The sequence below is a fragment of the Chanodichthys erythropterus genome, chromosome 4 (assembly GCF_024489055.1).
Source record: "Chanodichthys erythropterus isolate Z2021 chromosome 4, ASM2448905v1, whole genome shotgun sequence".
Classification (NCBI taxonomy): Eukaryota; Metazoa; Chordata; class Actinopteri; order Cypriniformes; family Xenocyprididae; genus Chanodichthys; species Chanodichthys erythropterus.
The window spans coordinates 6,407,501-6,435,000 of record NC_090224.1 but is presented as its reverse complement, the minus strand read 5'-3'; the positions used below and the strand labels follow the sequence as shown (position 1 = coordinate 6,435,000).

Below are 27,500 nucleotides of genomic sequence, written 5' to 3'. Positions count from 1 at the left end.
AAGGAAGAAGAGGCAAAACTTGCATACCTAATTATAGTTCAGGATGTCCGCTCTCAACTGAAATTTGAAGAAAGCTTATAACAAATGGCCATAGAAATATAATTTAGTCACACAACCTACCCTTTTTAGAGGTAAGTAGTGTAATTTCATGGGGTAAATATGATAATATAAATTAAAAAGTCATGTTTATATAATTCATATTTTCATAAAACAACCAGGTAAATATTAATATTGAGAATATTTCAACAATTTTCAATATTTTTTAATAACATTTGTGATTAATAATAGTATTTTTAATACTATTTCCAGCATTTGGAGTCAGAGCTCAATATAATTATTACTTGAGCCACTGGCATCTGACACACTTTACCTTACAGCTACCATTTTGGGAAAAAAAATGTTTTTTTATTTCATTGCTAATCTTTAGTGAAAACATTTACATGTAAACATTAAGTAAAAATTATTAGTTAACACAAATGTATTCAGGTCTAAAAATGTATATAACACATGTTGGGGAATTAAAAATGTAAAAAAAAAAAACTAGGGCTGTCAATCGATTAAAAAATGTAATCTAATTAATTACATACTCTGTGATTAATTAATCTAAATTAATCACATACAAAATTTTTGCTGTGAAAGTATTAAATATTTCAATTCAAATTAATCAATGCAGGGTTTTTCCTGGGTCAAAAATGGTCTTCGGTGGTGATAGACATGGTCATCCACACAAACAGTACAAAGTGCCCTACCTACGTGATCTGTGAGCTCGATACTGACAATAAAGTACCCGTCACTCTCACTGTAATTCTTTCTTGCCCTCTTTGCAAAAAAAAAAAGTGATTTTATAGATTTGTAAGAGAAGATGCTTTTTTGCTAAACCTGAAAAGTATTAAAAAGTAGCATTTAGAATTTATATTAACTAATAATATAATTTTCTACCACATACAATTGAATGCACCTAGCTAACAACAACTTTCTTTGTTCTGGTTTCACCTCACTCCAGTCTAAACTAACTGATTTTATAGGTAGGCCTAATTTACTACACATTGTCATTTAAATAACCTGAAAAAATTGTGGATTATTAAGGCTAATTTTACTAACCACTCTTGCTAAATGGGGTAAGCAGTCTTATGTTCTCATTTCAGAGTTGTTTGAGTAAATAATTCATTATAGACCGTGTGGACAGATCAGTTGTTGTCATGATTCATTAAAATGAATCAGTTCAAACGAGTCATTAGTTCGCAAATTGGACATTAGCGGACGTTGACACGTTGCATGCGAATCGCGACTGTTATTAGGACATTGCAAAAGATTTGTCAACACAGAAAACACTTCACCACTGGATAGGATTTTTCTTTTTGTTTACTGAAAGTGTGGTTTATGTCAGCTGCACATGCAGGGCGCCTGTCAGAGAAGATGAGATGACGTTCTTTTGAGCACTATTCACACCCAGCGTTTATTCAGGAAAAACATTGTCCGAATGCACCTCGTGAAACATGGATTCGGTCTCTCGAACTTTTAGCATTGTGTCAGTTGATTTAGATTATTATGTGTGAGGTAGAGAGAGTGCAAAGACGGTGCTTACTTTCTCGCGCGCACAAGGGAGGAGCTCTGCTCGTTCTGTCCGTCAGCGCAGCAGTCGTCTCCCTCCTTTATTTTACAGTTGAATGGTGGCTAGAACGACTCCAGGTTCAAAGGTCAATACGGAATGGATTAATCTGCGTTATTTTTTTTAACGCGTTATTTTTTCTCAGATTAATTAATCGAAATTAACGCGTTATTTTGACAGCCCTAAACAAAACATTTTTAATTCCCCAACATGTGTTATATACATTTTTAGACCTGAATACATTTGCGTTAACTAATAATTTTTACTTGCCATGTTTTACTTGCTATATTTACTTTGCAAAAAGCAGTTTTCAGTCACAGACAGCTGTATATGATTGCCACTTTTGTGATCACATGACACAAAATGCAGTTTATTATGTTAATAGGGTGATAGCCCTTGACATATACTACCCCACTCTCACCTACATGCCCGTTTTCTCTTGGAATCTTTTTTCAGAAAGTTTACATATATAATTGTCATCATTGTTTGCAAATATACGATTTGGGCTTTTTTATTGCACAAAATCCATGTGTTTTGTGGATTTATTGCGTCTCAACTTCATGTTTGTTATTATTATCATCATAAGTTTCTCCATAACGACTTATTTCTTTGCAATGTTTAATCAAAAAGTCATTTGCCTCATTTCAGGCTCACACAGCCAAACACAATCAAATCCTGATCACACAAACCATGTGGGGTGTGCAGGAAGCATGAACATGCTACACACACACACACAGCTGGATCTTGTTATAATCTTTACAGTAGCTGACTCTCGCTCTCTGTTATTAGAATTGTTTTGTACTGCTGCCGTAGCTCAGAATTTATGCAGTACAGGTGTTGAAGAATCACACACACCATCACACTTGTGATCTATAGCTACTATGTGTACAGTCTGGCATTTTTCCTCCTACCCTCCACACACACACACACACACACACACACACACACACACACTGTCTGACTCCTGACTCACACACACCTCCCTACAGGTTGAACATATCATGGTCTGTCTTGCTGAAATTGCAACATATGATTCTGATTTCAGGGCCTTCAAATCCAATATGAAAAAAATGTATTTCATTATAACTTCATATATTTCTGAAGACTAAACTATATAACTGAAGGCTGTGTTTTTGTGCAGACATGTATGTTGCTGTACGTTCATGAGGTTTCATTGAATGTGTTTGTTTACATCTCACTAGGTGAATAGAGAGTGGTGGATTTTTGTGTGTTTGTGTATGTGTTGGTAGACATGGCATTTCCTCTCTGTGTGTTCAGATTGTTGGGATGGAGGTTTGCCAAGAAAGGAATGTGAGTTTAAACAGCTCCGCAATCTCAGAATATTTCGGCAACAGACTTTCAGTGCTGTCACCAAACTTCCTCGCTTTAGGAATTTTTATGTTTTTTGTTTTGTTTTGTTTTTTTCGTTAACAACTGCTTTTAAATCATTATGAATCAAACTAGAAGTTTCTCTCAAAAGCAGTTTGTTCTTTTTTGGCAGCATTTTTAGATAAACGTGTCTTGTGGTATTACCTGTTGACTTTAGAAATGTTTTCAATGAAAGCAAAGATAAAATCATTTCTTTTACATCACTATCTGAAAAAGCAAAACGAATATTGAGTTTTATTAGGCATACATGAGCTTCTGAGATACACATCCACATACGCACACACAGGGAATATAGAATAACTGAATCCCAGCTTTCCATGACTAACAGCGATATAAAAGTGGAGTCTCAAATTTTACCCAGCATTCCTGACATACAACCTCATAGTTCACGTGTATTCAGATTCACACAATTGGGTATTCATTAAGAAGCACAATGTATCTGTATACAATATCAATAAAATAATTAACCATTATTAGTATTATTATTATTGTTATTTATATGTTTTAATTACTGTTTTGATACTGCAAGCGGATAATACTGTCCTATTTTTTTTCCAAACAAAAACAGATCCATATTTTCCATCTTTTCTACTTCACATTATAAGGTTTTTGATGCCTGGTTTTATTTCACAGCATGAATGGCAAAATGGCCATCATTTCTGTTTTTGGCCAAAATATAAAAACAAATCAGAGCGTTATAAAATATATATATAAAAAAATTCTTTCTCAGTTTATTCTCATCACACACAAATTGAGTAATAACCTTGAGGTGTTTTTGTGAAACAGCATGTTTGACAGTGATGATTATCTGTGGTAATGGTTAACAGCTGATTCTCTTTGATGTCCATTTTGTTTAAATAGTTAGATGCCATCAAACCCACACACCCGTTTCATCAATGTCTGTCATCATTTTTGAAAATGCTTTTTAAAAATGCGTAATTATGAATTCGAGTGAAATATGTTCCTTGTAATCCGCAAACACACATACACTAAGCCACAACCTTCACATAAACACACCACAACTTTCCCTGATGTCTCACTTTCACTCTTAAACGCATTTTAATACACACGTGACGATCTCAGAGGTGGTCTGGGTGACCCTGGGAATTGTCAGCATATTTTTTTACGAAAACACCTCCAGAGAAGAGCTCCTTCTTATGGTTTGTTTTGTTTCTTTTTAGTTCTCCGATTTCATTGGAGTCTGCAGGAGTCCAGAGAAGCAGCCATACGTGTGTGTGCACACTTTATTTTACTTGTCCCATTTTTTTTCAGGCTAATAAGGTTTTAATTAGGTTTTAAGCTGTGTATTTGAAATAGACTTACAAGAGGTTAAACCATCCCAGATCAGGTGTCTTAACTCCACCCAACCTCCTCGAATGAAATCAGATCTATTAAAGAACTGCTGCAGATATTAAAGCCGAATTAAACAAACAGGTATCCGAGGTTCAGGCCGGTGCTGATCTTTAACAGTTATCAAAACAGCACATTCTGTACATGCCTCCACCGCTGCCAGCACCTCGGGCCAAGTGCAAAACACTGACGAGGCTTTCGTCCTATCTTCCTTCTTCAGACAAAACCGTAGGTGAAGAATTTGACAGTTTATTGGTTAGTGACGTTGTTTGGCCTCTTTTATGAGTCTGTTTCAAACATTTGGCAGGAACTGGCTCCCTCTCTACCTGCATAGCGCTGCTGTAAACACCTGAAACCAACACCTTTCATTCTTTCCTTCTCCCGCTTCCATTAGAGGGCTTCCTTTGTGTTGTGAATATCACTGCTAATCTGTAGATTAGAGGTTTGGTTTTGTGGATGTGTGCCGATGTTTGTTTAAGCCTGATTGTTGGTAAAGTGAGATGATTATATAGTCTGTGCATGAATGTTTAGTTGAACAGGTTAATTGCACCTTTTAGAAAGATTACAGAGTTTAATAGCCACACACTCATTGCTGTGTATTCATTTAACCTGATATAGACATGTGCCAGCTTGCAAATTCACTGATTCATTATACAAACTAAGCACCTGCACAGTTATAAAGGTTAATATTTAGTTTAAATCTCATTATCTGGATTCATGATATGATCATATTGGTTAAACTGGGTCTAGCTTGACTGATAGCACTAGATAGGAGGTGGATTTATCCAAAAGTTGAGCATAAATTGCACAAAGAAGATGCATTACAATAATTCCTTATATTGTTGTTTGCTTTTTTCCTTCAGTGAATGTTGTCCAATTTCTCTTCCATATTTTCCAATCAGTTTAATCATTTTAGCATATCAAAAACTGGCAACTCATTTTGTGAAGGCCTGGTTTCATAGACAGGGCTAAGATTAAGCCAGGATTAGGCCTTCGTTAAATTAGGACATTTAAGTAGCTTTTATAAACAAGCCTTAGAAAAAAACATTACTGATGTGCATCTTGAGACAAAACAATGGCGCAGAAATATTTCAAGATAAGTCAGGGCAAGTTGCTTTCAGTTAAAACGGCTCAAACATGCATTTTAGTCTGGGACTAGGCTTAAGCCTTGTCTTTGAAACCAGGGGATAGTGTATTATGATAATATTCTCATGCGTTATGATGCATTTGTTATATCTGTGGTTGTAAATATTTGTACCCAGTGTTATAATACATTATAGTACTTCCTGGTTATGAATTTAAAGGTGCAAAAGGACATTTTTGGAGAGGCTAGCAATAGCGAGCTAGATTTCCAATCATAACATCCCACCCTCACTTCAGAGCATCTCCAAAGCCACGCCTCCTCCAAAACACATGAAGGCACACACACACACACACACACACACACACACACACACACACACACACACACACACACACACACACACACACAGCATTAAACTACCTCATGTCTCAAAGTGCATAACATTATAATAATAATGAACATAAACAACTTAGAGAGTTTGTACCTGACTGCTGCAGATTAATTTCGGTGTTACATTTACATTTACATTTACATTTAGTCATTTAGCAGACGCTTTTATCCAAAGCGACTTACAAATGAGAGTAGTAGAATCAATTAAATCAACATGAGAACAACAGTATGTAAGTGCTGAGTGAAGTCACAGTTATGTAAGTAAAGTGCTCATAGTGAATTTTTTTTTTTTTTTTTTTTTTTAAATAAATAAATACACAGATAGGAGAAGAATATTAGTCAAGGTAAGTGCTACTACTACTGGGTCAAGTGCTGATACCGTTGACACGGAAACACATAATTCCAAGTCTGCGGCCATGAACAGCATGAACAGTTAGAACATTATGGGTTGCCATCTCTTAATTATGGTAGTTATGGTGTTAATGCAGCATAAGCTCGTTGTTTTGGAGGAACTGTAACTGCTGTTTGTTTGTGGTGCTCTGTGACTGACGACTGTCTATATAAACTCTGCATAGCATAAAACTCGCTGATGACGTATGATGACTGCACAAACAGGGTGCATGAGGGTATGTAAAAACGTGTGTTGACAGGCAGGTAAGACATCATATTATTTAATTCGGACCAAATATAATGATTGGATGAATCTTTTATGGTCCTACGCCTTCCACAGACGATACATATTTGTAAAAATACTTTTAGACTGTTTGAAGGTGTCATCGAATTAAAAATTGAATTTACCTCGGCATAGTTGAATAACAATAGTTCAGTACATGCAAATGACATACTGTGAGTCTCAAACTCCATTGTTTCCTCCTTCTTATTTAAATCTCATTTGTTTAAAAGACCTCAGAAGAACAGGCGAATCTCAACATAACACCGACTGTTACGTAACAGTGTACGCCCCCAGTATTTGCATATGCCAGCCCATGTTAAAGGCTTTACACAAGGGCAGCCAGTATTAACGTCTGGATCTGTGCACAGCTGAATCATCAGACTAGGTAAGCAAGCAAGGACAATAGCAAAAAATGGCAGATGATAACATGATATTTTTAGTGATATTTGTAAATTGTCTTTCTAAATGTTTCATTAGCATGTTGCTACTGTACTGTTAAATGTGGTTAAAGTTACCATCGTTTATTACTGTATTCACGGAGACAAGAGTGTCGCTATTTTTATTTTTAAACACTTGCAGTCTGTATAATGCACAACCCAACTTCATTCTTTATAAATCTCTCCAACAGTGTGTAATGTTAGCTTTAGCCACGGAGCACTATCAAACTCATTCAGAATCAAATGTAAACATCCAAATAAATGCCATACTTACGCGATTAGACAATTTGCATGACGAACACTTTGTAAAGGTCCATTTTGAGGGTTATATTAGCTGTGTGAACTTTGTTTATGCAATGATAGAGTTGAGAGCTCTGGGGGGGCGGAGGGCGTGAGCTATTAAAGGAGCCACAGCCTGAATCGGCGCATTTCTAATTATGCCCCAAAATAGGCAGTTAAAAAAATTAATAAAAAAAAATCTATGGGGTATTTTGAGCTGAAACTTCACAGACACATTCAGGGGACACCTTAGACTTATATTACATCTTGTAAAAAAACGTTCGATGGCACCTTTAACATAGTGATTGCTATCAGGATATGAGGAGACTCCCAGTATAACCAGTATAACAAAAAAAAATTCTGTAGAGAATTACATTTTGCATCTTTAATGCATTACATTACATGATCAAAAACCAAATTTGATGTTTAGGCACGTTATAATGCACTGTTTAGCCTATGTAAGGTGTTTGAATGAGTAAGTAGTACTATCATAATTGCGGTTAAAAAAAGTTTTAGGAAAACATAATGGATTTCCAAAGTACCTTTTGTAATACATCATAGATATAGGCATCAAATAAAAAGTTATTGAGCATTCTGACTAGATATGTGAAATAAAAAAACTCTGACAGTAATTGTCTTGAAATTTGATGTTGGTATGGTAAATTTGTGTTTCAGTGGCTGATTTGAATTTAGTTTTCTTATATTGCTCACACTAAAGTGCAACATTGTTTCAGCACACTAAAATTTTCTCTAAATTAAAATAATAAAATGAAAAGAAAAAAAAAAGTTAAAGCTAGCTAAATCTAGTCTTCCTCATTGATTAACTTCATTGAACATCCTGACCTATCCCTAATTCTGACTTTATATTTTTTGTTCTTTCTGTTTTCTTATAGTTTCATGGTTCATATCAATCTCAAATCGGATCTTTTGCTCGCCAATTGTTTATTCTGCATTTGCCAAAACTTATATGCTACAGGACTAATATTTGTGCATTCACTTGGTCAGAGGTGCAGATCTATCTATCTGTCTGTCTTTGTGACAGCGCTAAGACAAGCAGGAAAACGACAGATTCGCATACACACACCTCTCTTTGTTCATTGTACTCCAGGCAGTAAAAACTCACCTGGGGAAAGCATCAGCAGTAAGATTCGCCAGCACAGCATGCCTCCACAAATACAACTGTCATCGCTCTGTCTCACACACATTCTCACACACATTGTTCATTGGCCAGAAGTCTCAGTCACATAAATGTTCATTCAATCTGTCTCGCACACACACAAATACAATTAAAAGAGTCTTAATGTGTGAGAAAATTCCCGACAGTGTTACAGCTTGACCTTTCACTTTTATATGACCACACAAAATGAAGCCACCTGTGAAACAGACAGCAGAACAGAGAGGACGTGTGTGAGTGACTGTGTGCGTGCCGTCGCATCTGTGTTTATTGCGAACATTTATAGAAGGCAATGTTGAACTCTTCTGTTTTCCCGCTTGCAGAATTTCTGCGGTCACAGAAGTTGTGTGCACTGCTAATGGATGTGTATGGGAGTGTGTGTCCCCACTCACACACCTGTTCCTCATTTTCCAATTTGTAACCAATCTGCTCTCAACGAGGGGCTAAACGGCCCTGATAACCATCTTGACTGCTCTCTCTTTCTCTCTCTCTCACACACACACACACACAAACGCATGTTTCACTGTCTGAATGCATATGAGTTCCAGTCAATAAACTTCATCTGTAACCGTTTTTTATCTTCCATCAGATTAAATTATAGTTTCTTCCTGTCTCTACTGGTCAGTCATTTTCATGATCAATATGTCGATCTACAGTCTGGTTCTTTAGCCTCAGACATTTGTAGGACAGTGATTGCCAAAGTGCATCTCAGGATGTGCTTTAGCAGGTATTTGGAAAGTTCTTAAATATAAAATATTATTTAGAAAAATCTTGTTTAATATAATAATGTTAAAAAATGAAATAAAAAAATGCTACCTAAAAAATGCTATCAAATAAGCAGTTATTTAAAAGCATGTCAAATACAAAGTATAATTTATAAAAAGAATTTTTAATATAAAATAAAAAATAAAACAAAATAAAAAATGCTAAATATAATAATTAAATTCATTTAAATTAATTAAAATGTAAGCAGGTATGTGAAAGGATGTCAAATATAAAATAAAATTCATTAAAATGTTTAATATAGAAAAATAAAAAAAATCTAAAGGGAGAATATGTTAAATATAATAATTATTATTATAATTAGTTTAAAGAACACATTTCTATAGTGTTGTTAAAATGTACTTGAGCCTTGTTAGCCAGGTTTCCATCCATGTGTTATCATCCAAATTTTGGTGTATTGCATAAAACATCCTGAATGGAAACACCAATACCAAAAATAATAATAATAAAAAAGGATTATTTATTTTTATTCTGTAAGACATACTTATAAATTATAAATTATAATAAATTCCTATATTTACATCAGATATGTTGTGCATTTACATCAAATATGTGGCTTTCCCAATGGCGACAGCTTTTTTTTTTCCTAGAAAAAGTTTTGTTCTTTTGAACAAATGGGATGGAAACTCTGCTTTATTCTCCAGTTGTTTAATTGATATTCCAATTTTGCATTATTTAAGTTCATAAAAATTGTGTTGAAGGAGTTGCATAGATCATTGAACAGATCCACTAATGCATCATCTCAGATGATCTGACTGGAACTTTGCCATGTTTTTGACGTGCGTAATGGTGAACTCTGTGTATGTGTTGTGCGTTTTGTATTGGCCAGCACAAGTAATGTGAGCTGTGTGGAAAAGTCAATTTAAAATAACGTTAATGAAGTAACCAGGTGAGCCGCAGTCAAAAACTCTCATCGTCTCTCTCACTCAGTCATTTAGTGGTCAGTGCTAACTTTCTCTCTTTGTCTGCTCTTTCACACTCTCTCTCTTTCTCGTTCAGTGTATGTGTGTGTGAGCAAGTGTCACTGTATGACAGCCTGTCTCTGCCTAATTCAAACCACCTGCCTTAAACAGAGTACTTCTGTGCTCCATACAAAAAAAAGACTGTGTCTGTGTGTGTGTGTTGTGGTGGGTAGAGGGGAGTATTTAAACTTTCAGCAGCTCCAAAAATAAAAATAGACTTTTAAAAACAGGCTCCCTTTTAAACCAATGACTTTTGGAGCTATAGAGTCAGTCCCAGGGTGTGTGTGTGTGTGTGTGTGTGTGTGTGTGTGTGTGTGTGTGTGTGTGTGTGTGTGTGTGTGTGTGTGTGTGTGTGTGTGTGTGTGTGTGTGTGTGTGTGTGTGTGTGTGTGTGTGTGTGTGTGTGTGTGTGTGTGTGTGTGTGTGTGTGTGCTTTTGTTTATATTACATTGTGGGGACCAAATGTCCCCATGATGTAATATAAACCTGAGTTCACCTACATCGTGGGGACCAGCCAGTGGTCCCCACAATGTAAATGGGTTTATAAATCATATAGAATGAGTTTTTGTGAAAAAGTAAAAGTTTGCACAGTTTCCTGTGAGGGTTAGGTTTAGGGGTAGGGGCAGGGTAGGGGGATAGAATGTACAGTTTGTTCAGTGTAAAATGCATTGAAGTCTATGGAAAGTCCCCACAATTCACAAAAACAAACGTGTGTGTGTGTGTGTGTGTGTGTGTGTGTGTGTGTGTGTGTGTGTGTGTGTGTGTGTGTGTGTGTGTGTGTGTGTGTGTGTGTGTGTGTGTGTGTGTGTGTGTGTGTGTGTGTGTGTGTGTGTGTGTGTGTGTGTGTGTGTGTGTGTGTGTGTGTGTGTGTGTGTCCTTCCCTGTGGATAGTTATGAATAGTTGTATTATTATGTGCAAAATCTACCTGAAAGCCTCATACAGTTCTTATGCGAGGAATTCTTTACATGCCATAAAGCAAACAGGAGTGTGGGCACTTTTTCTTTTCTTTTTTTCCCTTTATTTTAAACTTTTTTTGTGTGTGTATGTTGGGATCATAAATGCGTGTTTGGCTGAAAAGGATTCAGTGTTGCAGAGAGAACTGCAGGTTTGTTCATTGCAGAGTAACAAACTAAAAACAAATGGAAATACCCCAAATGATATATCGTGAATGAGAGAAATTAAAAAAAGTTTTTAATTTTCGTAATAAAGTTGTTTAAAATGTTTATATTTTATATACTCAAATTTTTATTTCATATTTTAATTTTACGTTTGTATTTTTTAAGTTTGTATTTTTTTATATTTTATTAAACTTTGTACTTTGTATTTCACTTTTTTCTTTACCTTTTACTTAACTTTGTATTGTGTATTAACTTCTTACTTTTTAACTTTTACCTTACGTTTAATTTTTTGAATTCATTAAGAGGATATGTCAATTTTAGATACCAGTCAAAAGTTTGGACATACTTCTGTGCAGTTTTGGACTACATTTGTTTCTCATGATCTTAATTATTTGATCTAAAGGCTTAGTTCTAATGATTGGATACATACAGTCACATGACCATCAATTGCATAATCTGTCATAATTTACTATTCCAGAGTTTAAGAGGATTTGAATATTTCAGGATACTTCATTCTAAATTTCCTGCAGGAGAATAGTCACACGTGATTGGACAAACTGTAAAATGTTTATTACCACAGTAATTTTACTGTAAAAATAACTACAGTAAGCATACTGTAAAATAAAGTATAGCATTATACTATTATTTATAATTTTACTGTTATATATTCAATAACACAAGTTATTGCTTCACATCAACAGGTTTCACCTTTTACGTTTCATAGCTGAACTTCAATAAAATATACAAATTTACCAGCATATTAACCATATCTCATCAATGAACAAAATACAATTATAGCCATACCAGTAAAATCAATGTTGGAAATATAAAAATAAAAGTTTGTATAGCTAAAGTACTTAATTAGTAGCAGTATACAACAATAACCAGTGAATACATATCATCTTAAAACAGTTACAACCACATGCTGTAAAGAAAAAAGGTTTCTTTATTGCGACGACTCTTCCCGCCTGTCTCACGAAGGTTCAGCCGGTCTGCCAGCGCCACTGTAGGAGGAAAATGCTAGTTAGCACGACTTAACTTGGAAATGAGCACCCGCTCCAGTGTTTTTACAGATATTTATTAACTCAAACTTGCAAATAACATTTGTATAAAACAAATAAGGCGACCGACTACATGTGTTTTAAAGTATACCCATCAATTTAACATACTCCTAGGACTTTCATCTTCCCAATGCTGCGGGGAGGAAGAGGCCAAAAAATGAATGCTTGCTCAGATATTTTTATGGAAAAGTATTAGGAAAAAGGAAAAGTTAACCTACCATACTCTGGGCTTTCATCACCATGATGAGTCTGTCACAGAGCCGTTGCATGAGGAGGTGTGGTTGTTTTTTGCGCTCTTTTACTGTATTTAGAGTTACAATAGGCTAATATCTCTGTGACATACTGTACACAGCTTATACTGTTGGAAACTGTTAAGAATACAGTTATAATGCTGTGAAAACGACAAAATCTACAGTAACATACTGTATTAGGGAATTGTTGAGAATACAGTATATTACTGTAAAATAAAACAGAAATCATTTATAGTGCACATACTGGCACATGATCATCCATTGCATAATCTGTCATAATTTACCATTAAGATGATTTGAATATTTCAAGATACTTCATTCTAAATTGCCTGCGGGGGAATATAGTCATATACGCCCAGATGCATAAAAACAAAAGAGGCATTGAAACCGAGAAGAGGATGTCATCACAGTTAATCCTTTGTTTTCTCTTTCACCTTATTTTAAACTCACCTCCCTCTCTTCCAAGTTTATGTTTGCTTGCATGGATGGATGGCAGGAGGAACACTGACACAGATTCAAAACAAACTGCATGCTGTACATGTCATTTTTGGAAAACTCCGATCCATTGGAGAAGGAAACTGCCCTTGAACCTCACATTCTGCTCTACCTCCATGACCCTTTAAAGTAATCAGTTAAACAGATGTATGTGTACGTTTACCGATCTACGCACAGGTCCTGGATCAGATGGTGATTTTTGCATCAGGCCAATGTTAAAGGGAAGTGACTTAAAACCTGCATGGAGTTGGATCAAGCAAAGCAGTTCGAACCCGTACGACCTTCTTTTTTGTGTGGAATACACACACACACAAAATGATATTTTGAAGAAAAAAAGCAAGTCTGTTTTTCTCCATACAGTAAAAGCCGATTTTGTTTTGGACCCCATTGACTTTTAGCATACAGGCAGTATCTTTTATTGTCTTCCACATAAGAAAAAAAAGTCATACATGTTTGGAACGACATGAGGGCAGTAAATAATGACAGAATTTTTATTTTGCGGTGGCATGACTTTTAGGCAGACTTATAATTTTTTGCATAATTTTCTATGTTTTATTTATACATTTGTTGAATTTTTCTAGTCAAATCAAGTCACATTTATTTATAAAGCAATTTATATACACCAAATACATTACGATCAAGCAGATCAGCCAAATCAGTTTGTTTCAAATATTAACAATATTTTAATGACTGGATAAACTGTTCTTTTAAAATGGGATTCAAAGCATCAGTAGTTGGAGAGAATCTAATATGGAGCAGCAAGCTATGAGAAGTGGGCAGCGACAGAGAATTTAGGAACCAACAAAAACAATTATTTGAAGACTTTAGAGACCTAGTAATATGATATTGTGAGACAAAAGTACAGTTTATAATGAGGTGCTAAACTGTGTAGACAAATAATGAAAGCATCTTTTTCTTTCATATACACAAAGTTTGCACATTTGCTGCTGAAATACCCAGAGAGCCTCAGAGTGTCCAATCTCCTCCCAAAACGCCAGGAGAGAGTGTATGTGAACAGGAAGGAAGGGGAAGGGAGTTGTGCTGCAGGCCTCTCAGCTGTCTCTCACAGCGCTAATGATCCTTGGAGAGAGGCGTGAGGGAGGAATGGAGTGAAAAGGACGGAAAGCAAGGGATGTTAAGACAGATACAGCACGAGCCGGGTTTTAATTCTGAATATTTTTCCTGTTGGATACATTTACAGTAATGCTAAACTACCTCGCATTTCCCAAAAGTCTTCCAAAAAGTTGCCAAATAATAATGGCTGTAAAAGATAACACGGTGGAGAAGATTGCAACAATGAATCTGTTATGGTGTTTCACTTCCCCATCAGTGTGTATGTTTGTGAGAAATAGAGTGGAAAAAAGAGTGAAAAAGCAGAGAATGCTGTTTGTTATGACTAAAATAAGATCAGAGAATGTTGCAGGCCATTTCCTCCCTTCGCTTGACCTCTGTTTCATGCTGTTTGTCTCTCACACACATGCACTCGTACGTTCACCTCTTTTATCTGTTGCAAGCTGTATTGGTGAAGATAGAAAGCTTTATGTTGACCATTTCAATTTTTTACATTCCTCACACTAGCTTCGGTGTATCATGGTAATTTATTACATATTTTGTGTGTATTTGTGTTTTTTTCTCCAGAATTAGCACCAACTGTTAGTAAAACCTTTGCATAAATAAAATTACTTGCCGATTGTCTGGTCATTTTATTAGGAATAGCAACATTATATGGTTTATGTCAAGCTGTAAGAAGTCTGACCCCCGCTTGATGTCAGTGACATGCGTCTTCTAAAGAAAACATCTGTTGCGAATAACAAATTTCACCTCAGGGGAAAATGTACTGTCAGACGTTTATCTTCTCCAGAACTCTGTGTGACATCACTTAGGCGGAATATTCCTTAACAAAAATATGAGGAACAACATTACAATGTGTCTTTTTCATGTTTGTGTGGCAAACACTGAGAGCTTTGAGTGACAGTGACTTGACAATTTTGCAACAAGTATGTTTAAAAAAATATATATATATATATATATGTACATACAGTTGAGCTCAAAAGTTTACATACCCCTTGCAGAATATGCAAAAATGTTAATCATTTTAACAAAATAAGAAGGATCATGAAAATTGCATGTTATTTTTTATTTAGTACTGTCCTGAATAAAGTATTTCACATAACAGATATTTACATAAAGTCCACAAAATTTTTTTTTTTTTTTTTTATAAATTCAGCTTTTTTTGTGTCTTGTGGACTTTATGTAAACATCTGTTATGTGAAATACCTAATTCAGGACAGTACAAAATAAAAAATAACATGCAATTTTCATGATCCTTCTTATTTTGTTAAAATGATTAACATTTTTGCATATTCTGCAAGGGGTGTGTAAACTTTTGAGCTCAACTGTATATATATATATATATATATATATATATATATATATATATATATATATATATATATATATATATATATATATATATATATATATATATATATATATATATATATATATATATATATATATATATATATATATATATATATATATATATATATATATATATATATATATATATATATATATATATATATATATATATATATATATATATATATATATATATATATATATATATATATATATATATATATATATATATATATATATATATATATATATATATATATATATATATATATATATATATATATATATATATATATATATATATATATATATATATATATATATATATATATATATATATATATATATATATATATATATATATATATATATATATATATATATATATATATATATATATATATATATATATATATATATATATATATATATATATATATATATATATATATATATATATATATATATATATATATATATATATATATATATATATATATATATATATATATATATATATATATATATATATATATATATATATATATATATATATATATATATATATATATATATATATATATATATATATATATATATATATATATATATATATATATATATATATATATATATATATATATATATATATATATATATATATATATATATATATATATATATATATATATATATATATATATATATATATATATATATATATATATATATATATATATATATATTATTTATTTATTTATATATACATAATATAAAGCAGCATTTATTTAAAATATATTTTGAACAATATACACTACTGCTCAAAAGTTTGGGGTCAGTCATCTTTTCTTTCTTTTTTTTTTTGAAAGAAATTAATATTTTTATTCAGCAAGGATGTGCTAAATTGATAAAAAAAAGTGATTATAAAGACTTATATTGTTAGAAAAGATTTCTATTTTGAATAAATGCTTTACTTTTTAACTTTTTATTCATCAATGAATCCTGAAAAAAGTATCACAGGTTCTCCCCCCACAGATAACCTACAGATATGCAAAATGCAGTTTGATTACTTAGAATTGTGACTAATGACTGATACAGCTTTGGATTTTATAACGGCACAGAGTCTGTGTCAGTTCTCTCAGTGCGTCTCTTTTTATGGTTTTCTGTCTGTCTGTCTATCTGTCTGTTATCTCGTTTGAGAGTTTTTTTAAGTGAGTGCAGCAGGAGTGAAATATGAATGAGTTGGGCGGCCAAGTGCTGTGCTCCCACTGCAGCGTATAAAACGTGCTGATGGGGTCTTTATCCCTCCATCAAGCTGAGGGGAAGAAAAGAGCGCAGTCCTGTCAAGGGAATGGGGCGATTTTCTGGCCAACTGGCTGAACGCTGAAGCCTTGCAATCAGAAAATGAGAGAGGGAGCTAAAGCCAGAGAAAGAAGACAGAAGAGTATCACCCATTGACCTCTTGGCAAGCGTTCTTGTTTTAAGTATCTCACCATTTATTTCTCAAAACCACTGCCTCTTTCATCTAGATCACCATTTAGATTTAGTCTGTGCATTTGTGTTGTTGTGTAGTGGTTGTATGGACTTGGGAACTCTTTGCTTTATTCCCACAATTGACATCCCATGAGGCCTAGTGTTGACGTCAGGACGGGGATGGCCGTGTGTGTTTGTGTGTTGGGGTGTGTGTAAGATCGTAACCACATAAAAGCACATCCTACTGGGAGCAGATGTGTCTGCGTTGAGTGTGTGTCGTGTGTATGTGGGGGAGTCTTGATACTTGATCCCAAATATGAACCTGAGAAAATAAAGCTGTTTTGATACTGAGAGTCCAATGAGGTCATTATATAATTTGCATCTTGATATGATCTCTTTAATCACTTGTCGCTGACATAATGTTTTTTTTATTATTATTACACGTTTTGCACATTTACAACGCCAGACAGGGAACATACCAACTTCGTATGGCACATTTATTGACACAAAAAAGAAGCAAGATTTAAAATGGAATAGATTTAGTTTAACAAAGATGCATTAAAACAGTAAATATTTTAAGAGGACCATAACCTCTGTTTTTCAATGGAAGCTTGTTTCTGCCACAAATAAACATTTTATCTCAGAATTTGTACTTTTTTCCTCAGAATTGCATGAAATAAAATCAGAATTTGCAAGTTATGAAGTCAAAATTGCGTTATAAAACATTTTTTTCTCTGTTTATAACTCACTTCTGACTTTATAACTTGCAATTCTGACTTTATAACTCGCAATTCTGACTTTATAACTCGCAATTCTGACTTTATAACTCGCAATTCTGACTTTATAACTCGCTATTCTGACTTTATAACTCGCAATTCTGACTTTATAACTTTCAATTCTGACTTTATAACTCTCAATTCTGACATTATAACTTGCAATTCGGACTTTATATCACACAATTCTGACTATAACTCTCAATTCTGACTTTGTCACGCAATTCTGACTTTATATCGGGCAATTCTGACTTTATAACTCTCAATTCTGACTATATCACACAATTCTGACTATAACTCTCAATTCTGACTTTATATCACGCAATTCTGACTATAACTCTCAATTCTGACTTTATATCACGCAATTCTGACTATAACTCTCAATTCTGACTTTATATCAGGCAATTCGGACTTTATAACTCTCAGTTCTGACTTTATATCAAGCAATTCTGACTTTATATAAGGCAATTCTGACTTTATATCACGCAATTCTGACTATAACTCTCAATTCTGACTTTATATCTCACAATTCTGACTTTATATCTCACAATTCTGACTTTATATCACAATTCTGACTTTATATCTCACAATTCTGACTTTATAACTCTCAATTCTGACTTTATAACTCTCAATTCTGACTTTATATAACAATTCTGACTATATCTCGCAATTCTGACTTTATATCACGCAATTGTAAGTTTGAGAAAAAATTCTGAATTGTGAGACAAACACGCAATTGCGAGAAAAAAGTTAGAATTACCTTTTTTATTTTTTATTTCATGGTGGAATTAAGCTTTCATAGTCTTTCTGCATTTTTTTTTTTTTTTTTTGAAGTATTGAAACTTTTTGAAAATTTTTCATTAAATCATGAAGAAATAAACTAGTAAAGGAAGGTTTACATTTCTTCCATTTACATTTGTGAATTTATTTACCCACCAAAATTACCATGTTTACAAGATCAGCATACTGACCTTGTAATATCATATTCATCATGATATCATATTCATCATCTCAAATGGAAAATGCTTCATAATAATGATATTGATCTCTGTGTGTCTGTTTGTCTTATAGGCAATGTGGCTGATGTTGCAGCAGGAGGAGCCTATCGATTTTGTCATAGCGACCGGGGAAGTGCACAGCGTACGGGAGTTTGTGGAGGGGGCCTTCAAACATGTGGGCAAAACTATTGTGTGAGAGCACGCATACACACACATCTATCTCAGATTAAGCCCATCTGGTTAATCTGGCACATCTGGTGTTGATTCGCAAACAGGCTGTACAAGACCACAAAACAACACGCAAACACACCATAAATATTGTAAATATGTAACACATATGTTAACAGCTGAATTGGGAAACAAATAAGATGAAGGAATGTGTTCAAAGCTATTGTTCTTGCATTCAGGTGGGAGGGGAAGGATGAGAAGGAAGTGGGGCGCTGTCAGGAGACAGGAGTCGTTCATGTGAAGGTTGATCCGAAGTACTACCGGCCAACTGAAGTGGTGAGTCGCTTCAAGACTGTTTCTTCACACGTAGACAAAGGCTGGAATACTCTACATGACTTTTGCCAAGATTTATAGCCCGACTTAGAATCTAGTTGCCGAAAGTCAGAGCCAGTCTGCAGATTTGGGTTGACATATTTTACAGAAAATCACATATGTGATGTGGATGATGGGCACAGACTACACTTTTTCAGCTTCACACTATGATTCCATTTAGTCAGAGCCCGCATGAGTTTGTGTTTGGAATCACCTTAAAGGGATAGTTCACCCAAAAATGAAAATCATCCCATGATTTACTCACCCTCAAGCCATTCTATGTGTATATGACTGTATCTTTTTTCAGACAAACACAATCAGAGATATGTTTAAAAATATCCCGGCTCATCCAAGCTTTAAAATGACATCCATCCATCTCAAAAGTACTCCACATGGCTCCGGGGGGATTAATAAAGGCCTTTTTGTTTAAAAAAAAAAAAAAAAAAAAAATCCATTTAAAACATTGTTAACTATAATAACTAGCTTCCGGCAGACAGCCATACGTATCGACTTTCTTTGGCTTCAAAATCGGGCCCCCCATTCATTCACTGCCATTATATAGCTTGGAAGAGCCAGGCTGATCTCCAATTGTTTTCATCTGAAAAAATAAAGTCATATACACCTTGGATGGCTTGAGGGTGAGTTAATCATGAGATAATTTTCATTGTTGGGTGAACTATCCCTTTAAAGTCTGGTAGTGTGTGAACCTCAGTCATTTAGTTTATGATGCCTAATGTTTTAAAATCTGGCATATAGTTTTAAAAAGTCTTGAAGTGTATTCCAGCCTTAAGAGCATCCAAGGTGCCTTTAGAAGAGATTTATAATGTGTTTGTTATTTTATAATATACAACAGGTGTTCACTTCTCCTAGATGTGTAGTGAGAATATATGTTTCCAATATAACACACTGACATTCTAACAAGGTAGGCTGTACTCTGACACAGGCATGGACTTGAGTACCTAGAAGTAACAGTAATGATTGATCATGAAAATAATTATGAAACTATTTCAACTTCAAAACATTTCATACTGTTTGAAATATAGTAATTACACAATAATGTGTCAAAAAGGACCATTTTTGTTCATTGTGTGGCATCAACAGACAACAGTTTATGTCAGTATTGTTCATGGTGACTTGTACTCAATTGACCCTTCGCAGGGAGTTTGATTGACAAGCGATTTAACCAATCAGAATGCCGAATCCGCCATTTTGTCCGACAAAGCAGTCAGGAGTTAGAAGATTAACCTCGGTGGAGTTAAACTTTAAAAATGATGTGTATTGACGTCTTTCCACGTTTGAAACAACGTTCCTTCTCATGTTCATTCATGTTTATTTGATGCTATAAATGAACTAGTAGGAAGAGATGATCGCTTCACGAGCCTCTTGAGCTGAGACGCTACAGCAATCTATCACGGCCATGGTCACGACACATTAAAGAGCCACAAAACTATTTTTATTGTTTGAATTTCTTAAAAAACTACACAGTTTGAAAGCTGGGACTTTGTTTAAGATCATAAGTAACCTGCTTTGTCTTGTCCGTCGACGGTTTGTCAGTATCCTCTTTCTTCCGCAATGTATTTTTCACTGCGTGTGGCGTGACAGCGCCACAGCTTGTCGGACAAAGCAACAGTATCTAAGAGGGGCGGGGCTTTGCGAAGGGTCAATTAAATCAGCAGTTCTCAAATCTCTGGAGAGGATTTGAGGGTGTTCACACAGGACACATTCTTTATTTCAAAAACAGCTGGATATTGCACAACTCAATGGAAGGGGTCTTAAGGCTTTGTGGAAGAACTTTTAAAAACATCTTAAAAATGTGTCACTTAAAGGCAGGAACACACCAAGCTGACGGTCAGCCGTCGGGCAGTTTTTGTTCACAGGCCAACGAAGTTTTCTTCGTACTGTTAAACGTGGTTAAAGTTACCATTGTTTCTTACTGTATTCACGGAGACAAGAGCCGTCGCTATTTTCATTTTTAAACACTTGCAGTCTGTATAATTCATAAACACAACTTCATTCTTTATAAATCTCTCCAACAGTCTGTAATGTTAGCTTTAGCCACGGAGCACAGCCTCAAACTTATTCAGAATCAATGTAAACATCAAAATAAACACTGTACTTACGCGATTAGACATGCTGCATGACGAACACTTTGTAAAGATCCATTTTGAGGGTTATATTAGCTGTTTGAACTTTTTTTATGTTGTTTAAGGCAAGCGTGAGCTCTTGGGGCGTGGAGCACCAGATTTAAAGGGCCACACACCCTGAATCGGCTCATTTCTAATTATGCCCCAAAATAGGCAGTTAAAAAAATGAATTAAAAAAAATCTATGGGGTATTTTGAGCTGAAACTTCACAGACACATTCAGGGGACACCTTACACTTATATTACATCTTTTGAAAAAAATGTTCTAGGGCACCTTTAACATACAGATCCCTAAATAAGCAGCGAGACACAATGTATTGGCATTTTTTTTTTTTTTTTTTAATGAATGAATGAATGAATGAAAGAAATTAAAACTTTTATTCAGCAAGGATACATTCAATCTTAAAAAAATCAGTTTCCCCCAAAATATTAAGCAGTACAACTGTCTTCAACTTTTTATAATAATAATAATAATAATAATGACACTGAAGACGGTAATATCTGCTGAAAATTCAGCTTTGCCACCACAGGAATAAATTACATTTTAAAATATATTAAAATAGTAAAGTGTTATTTTAAATTGTAATAATATTTCACTCTTATTACTGTTTTAACTGTGTTTTTGATCAAATAAATGTAACATTGATAACCATAAGAGACGTCTTTAAAAAACATTAAAAATGCTACTGACCCCAAATTTTATTGAAGTAGACAAAATGATCAAAATGTCCATCCTTATTCTGACATGCATATAACATGTAGATGTCAGTTTGAGTATATGTGTGTGGGTGGTCATTTAGGAATGAGAAAGGGTACTAAATCTTTAAAGAAAACATACACACTAAATGATTGTTGACAGATCAGAGGTTTTCTCTAAGACACATGCTTGCTTTGTATGGGTCAGCAGGGTGTTTCCAAAGAGCTCTTTCAATGAGAAGAAAGAATCATGTAAAGGTGAGACCAAAATGTGTGAGTGTATGCCGGCTGAAGATGAGTGACATCAGAGGATTAAGAGGAACTGGTGCAGAAAGAAGGAAATCTGTTATTCAAGTACAAAGCAATTAAATATTCATGGTATCAGGTTATTGATGACCTCAAAATACATCAACAAACAGTGTTATGTAATATCAGTACAAGATATTCAAAGACACAAGCTGAACAGGTCATCTATCAACACAGAGGTGAAATGGGAATGCGTGCCAGTGCGGGACGCAGGTCACTTACGAGGATGAATGATAGCGTGTGTGTGTTTGCAGTACATATAAAAATACGCTGTCCACAGGCTACATGATTGTGTACATGGTGAATTAAGCCTATAATTAATCAAATCACTTATTCTGACAGAAACAGAATAGAAAAAGGATCCTAATTTAATTTCAATCACGTAATAGTTACTTGATCCGCACTTGCTTCGCCTGAAGGGAGTAACTGAATGAAATACACACACCTATTAATAGGAAAGCAGCGGGTTGATACACTACGACGAGTTTATCCAAAGAGACCCTCGTCAGTCGTCACTCGAACTGCTGTTTTTGAGCCATCCTAATCTGTTTTCATTTGTACTACACCTGCATGATTTATGAAAGCATAATTACTGACAGATAAAAATCTCCTGGCTGAAAGATCCCACGTTAGAGCTAAGAATAACTGTCACACCCAAAACTGCTGTTAGATGAATAGCTTTATGCATTATTATCATTCCCAAGATCAACATGTGAAGCCTCTGAGTGATGGCTATCATGTCAGACGTAACTTGCGGTTGGGTGTGCGTAAATTGCGAGCGAATGCTGGAATCCAAATCGGCCGTCATTATTTGCATAACCTTTAGAGATCTCATAACGAGCATATCTGTATGGAAGTGTGTGCGTAGGGCAGGATTTCATCCGTGGCTTTGCTGTATCTCGCTTTCACTGGATGTGTTCTTTCAGTCGACACACACTCGCTCACATTCCTTAAAGAGGTTTTAGCTTCGCAATGAGAAAAGCAGGTAATGCTCTTGGCCTTGTCTGTCCATCACACGCCATCTACTCGCTCACAGACAAAGAAACTGTGTGTGTGCGCAATGAAATAATATGCTAACTTGCTTTGAAGGCCTGAAATACCTCGATTTAAATGAAGCTTGAAATATTAGAGCGAATTTTGGTTACTTTTTACGATTTCCAGCAGGAGAGTGGTGTAAAGTAAATAGTGGCCATTCTTTTATTTCTCTCTCGCTCTCTTTTGTTCTCCCTCTTGCACATACACAAGGACGCGGCGGATTGGGCGCAATAACGAACACATCAAAACGAGTCTTTTTTTTTGTCTTTTAGCTGATTGAGGGGGTTTAATAGTGAAAGCTCGAACTGATGAATGTGTCCCCCAGACGGCCGCTGAAGACCGCTGCGTGAACCCTGTGGTCCCTGCTCTGCGTTTCAGTGAATATGATTTTGCACATCCATTTCATTCTTTCGGATGCTGATTTAAACAATTTTTATGAGGCACTTTGGGGAAGGAGGACCAAAGTTAGCCAAAGGCTTCTTTTTTTTTTTTTTTTTTTTCACTTTTTATTTTCCAGACAGTCCCCAGGAAACCCTCATGTTTTTTTTCTTTTCGTTTTTCATTTTGAAAGAGAGAGAAAGGAGCACGAGAGAGGGCATAATGAAAGCAAAAAGGCTTTGATTTATGCAACAAACTCCACAGACGGCGAGTTGCTCGGTTTAGTAACTCACTGACTCATTTATGAATATCTTGCCCTGCTGAACTCGTGTGCACATCTCAAAATGACAGAATAAAGATTTTTTTGTGTGTGTAATTTCAGCTGAAAATTGGTTTGAAGATTTGAGAATGTCCCAGGGAACATGGGGTTATGGGGCGGCATATGCTGCAGGGATTATTGAAAATAAGTGTGTATGAATGTATATGAAGGCTTTTAAGATGCGTCTGCCAAGAATATAAATGTAATGTACAGTAAATAAGTGTAAGTGTGAGCATGCATGCTGATGATAGACCAAACACACAAGCTGCGGAGGCTGCAGTTCACTGTGTGTATTTCATCAAATTAACTTCAAGACTTGGCGACCCTGAGGAACTGCCCCAACATAGTGATGGAATTATGTGGATTATCAGAGATTAGTACATATTTGCTACATATGTCAACATGTTTCCTCTGGCAACTCATAGTGCACATAGTGCACACATCTCTCTTTAGAGACTTGGATTTGAGATGGTTGTTCTTTTAGGGCCTAGTGTGTATTTTTAGAAAGGTAAATGCATCCTGTCTTGATTTTTAATCTAATACATTATATTAATTGAGCTTTTTTTTGCAGGGAACACTCATACTGATATACCCTGAATGCAAAGTCACTTTGGTGTTTATTATATCAAAGTATGTTCTATGATAATATTAATTAAAATAATATTACAGCAAATAAGAGAAAAATAATAACCTTAATAAAATTAATAAACATTTGCTATAATTTTACTATTATTATCATCAAATTTTTACTGGAGTATTTTGTATAATTTTACTGGAATATTGTCTTGCCATTAAAAAAATGACCAGGAAAGTCTATAGTCATAGAGTAAAGATGCTACTCAGAAAAATGTAAGCCTTTTTTAAGATTTACAAATTTTAATTGTATAGTAAAATTCCATCAAATTGAATTGAATACAAATTTTAAATGAGTAACAAAAACTAGAGCTTAAAACATTTTGTATAAATCTTAATGGAACAAGGGAATGGACTGTTTCGTTTATATGATTCGTATTCATAAATTTACATATTTTGGGTTTTTTTTACTCATTTAAAATGTTCAATTCATAATATGAATATATAAGGATTATTCAATTCAATGTGATGGAATTTCACTATGAATTTAAATGCGTAAATCTTAAAAAACAGGCTAAATATTTCTTTGCTCTGTGACTATAGGCTTTGCTGGTAATTTTTTAATGGCATGATAATATTCCAGTATAATTATACTAAATATTACAGTAAAAATATGGTGATAAAGGGATAGTTCACCCAAAAATGAAAATTCTGTCATCATTTACTCCCCCTCAAGTAGTTCCAAACCTATATGAATTTCTTTCTTCTGCTAAACACAAAGGAAGATATTTAAAAAAGAATGTCAGTAACCAATCCGTTCTCGCCACCATTGGCTACCATAGTATTTATTTTTCCTACTATAGTAGTAAATGGGGGACGAGTTCTGTTTGGTTACTGACATTCTTCCAAATATCTTCCTTTGTGTTCAGCAGCACAAAGAAATTCATACAGGTTTGTAACAACTTGAGGGTGAGTAAATGATGACCAAATTTCCCTTTTTTGGGTGAACTACCATTTTAATGATAGCAAAAAAAAAAAATAATAATAATATTATTTTGGTTATTATTTTTCTCTTTTTTTGCTGTAATATTATTATTAATACTATCGTAGAACATACTTCAATATAATAAACTGGGTATATCAGTATGTGTATTCCCTGCAAATCAAACCTATGACTGTGATGTTGCTATATCATTCAATTGAACCACATATTTATTACATCACACGCTGGTAGACGGTATAATTGTCTCATGTGCATTATTATGATGTTTATATATAGCGCATCCGCGTGCTTTGTTTGCGTAACGTGTACGCGCATGCTGATTTTTTGGTTACTGTTGGAATGAAAGATGGCTTTGACCTTTCACTCCAAGGATCAGGATGGGGTGATGTTATCTGCTCTGTGGCAGAGGTCAGGAGCGAGATAAAAAGAATCCTGTAGTGAGCAGCACACACACACATGGAGGCCCTCACTCTGTGAATGCAGGAGTCTGTCTTATCTGACCCATGCTGAGCGTCATAGTACCAGCATGCAAAACACAGCTGCATCATCGCTTACCTGCAGCTTTGCTTTTAATTTGAATGCAAGATCCATTTTATTTCAGGCTTTTAAGATCAGCGGCCAACCGATCTGCGTGCTTTTGTGTGCGTCGTGCGATTGATGTGTGCGTTGAAGGCAGTTCCCCCACATTTAGTGGAGTTTTAGCCTCCGATGTCTGTCGTGATGCTTTATGGGTAGTGCAGTCTTTAGGGTTTTCTGGGTATTATAGTTGCTGTGGTTGAGAGGCTGGCTCTGTGTGACAGTTTTACGGTGATATGCAGTGTAATAGGTCAGAGTTGTTAAAGTTGAGTGTGAATGATGTTGTAAAGAGTCTGGCCGATTGCCAGGTGGAACTCAAACCTGCAATAAAGCCGCGCTCTTACCGTACAGCCTTTCCTCATGATGACCGTATATACATCCACTTTTATTTACATCACACTTTACGGTAGAGCTTAACTCTCTTTCATAACATTACATGGCACTTTTTAAAGCGCGGGGTCCTTTTACCTCGCGCCCCGGGACGTTTTCTTTTACCGTGCTACTCTGTCTCACACTCTGTTCTTGTTGATCATCGGGGAGAGAGAAAAAGAGAGGGAGAGAGAACAGAACTAAAAAAATAAAGAGGGAGAGAGGGGTGTACGTTCTCCCCTGGCCTACTCTCTGGTATTTCCTGAAGGACTTTGACTGAGCGGAACCACCCTGGGCCCCACGGAGGGGAAAGAGAGAGAAAGAGCTTTTAAAAAAGAAAGAGAGTTGAGAATATAACACTTAAAAACCCAGCCAAGTGTAAAGCTTCCCAATAAACAGGTGAATTTTTTTATATGTAACTTAAATGTTTAGGCGTGAAAGACACACCCTTTTGAGAGAGAGAGAGAGAGAGAGAGAGAAAGTGAAGATATTACATCACTAGATGTCTATTACTGAACTAAAATGTGAAACATTAAAGAATTATTCCGGGTTCATTACCGCTAATTTCGGCTTGTCCCCACATTTTCTTTAAAAAGAAGCAAAAGTTAGGAAGGTTATGTGAGATATATGCATTGAAAGTGAGTAAGGCCTATTTTTGGAGGATTAAAAAGCAAAAATTTCATGCTTATAATTTTTTAAAAGCACAAATTTGTCCATTAAAACAATCATTTTCACAGTCATTATAGGGTTTTTATGTATGTCGTCATGATAACGAAGTCATTGTCAATAACTTTACGCCGAAAAGGTTGTGATTTTTCACACTAAAATCATGTTAACAC

The 27,500-nt window shown here is 34.8% G+C and overlaps 1 protein-coding gene across 2 annotated transcripts in view; it reads left to right on the top strand.

Annotated features, from left to right (window-relative positions):
• gmds (GDP-mannose 4,6-dehydratase) overlaps positions 1–27,500 on the top strand; it is an 88,975-nt gene that overhangs the window by 55,225 nt on the left and 6,250 nt on the right. For both annotated transcript variants that reach the window (XM_067382999.1, XM_067382998.1), the window contains 2 exons: positions 18,797–18,915; positions 19,131–19,227. In XM_067382999.1, coding sequence (XP_067239100.1) covers positions 18,797–18,915; positions 19,131–19,227 — 216 coding nt within the window. The remainder of the gene's footprint in view (positions 1–18,796; positions 18,916–19,130; positions 19,228–27,500) is intronic.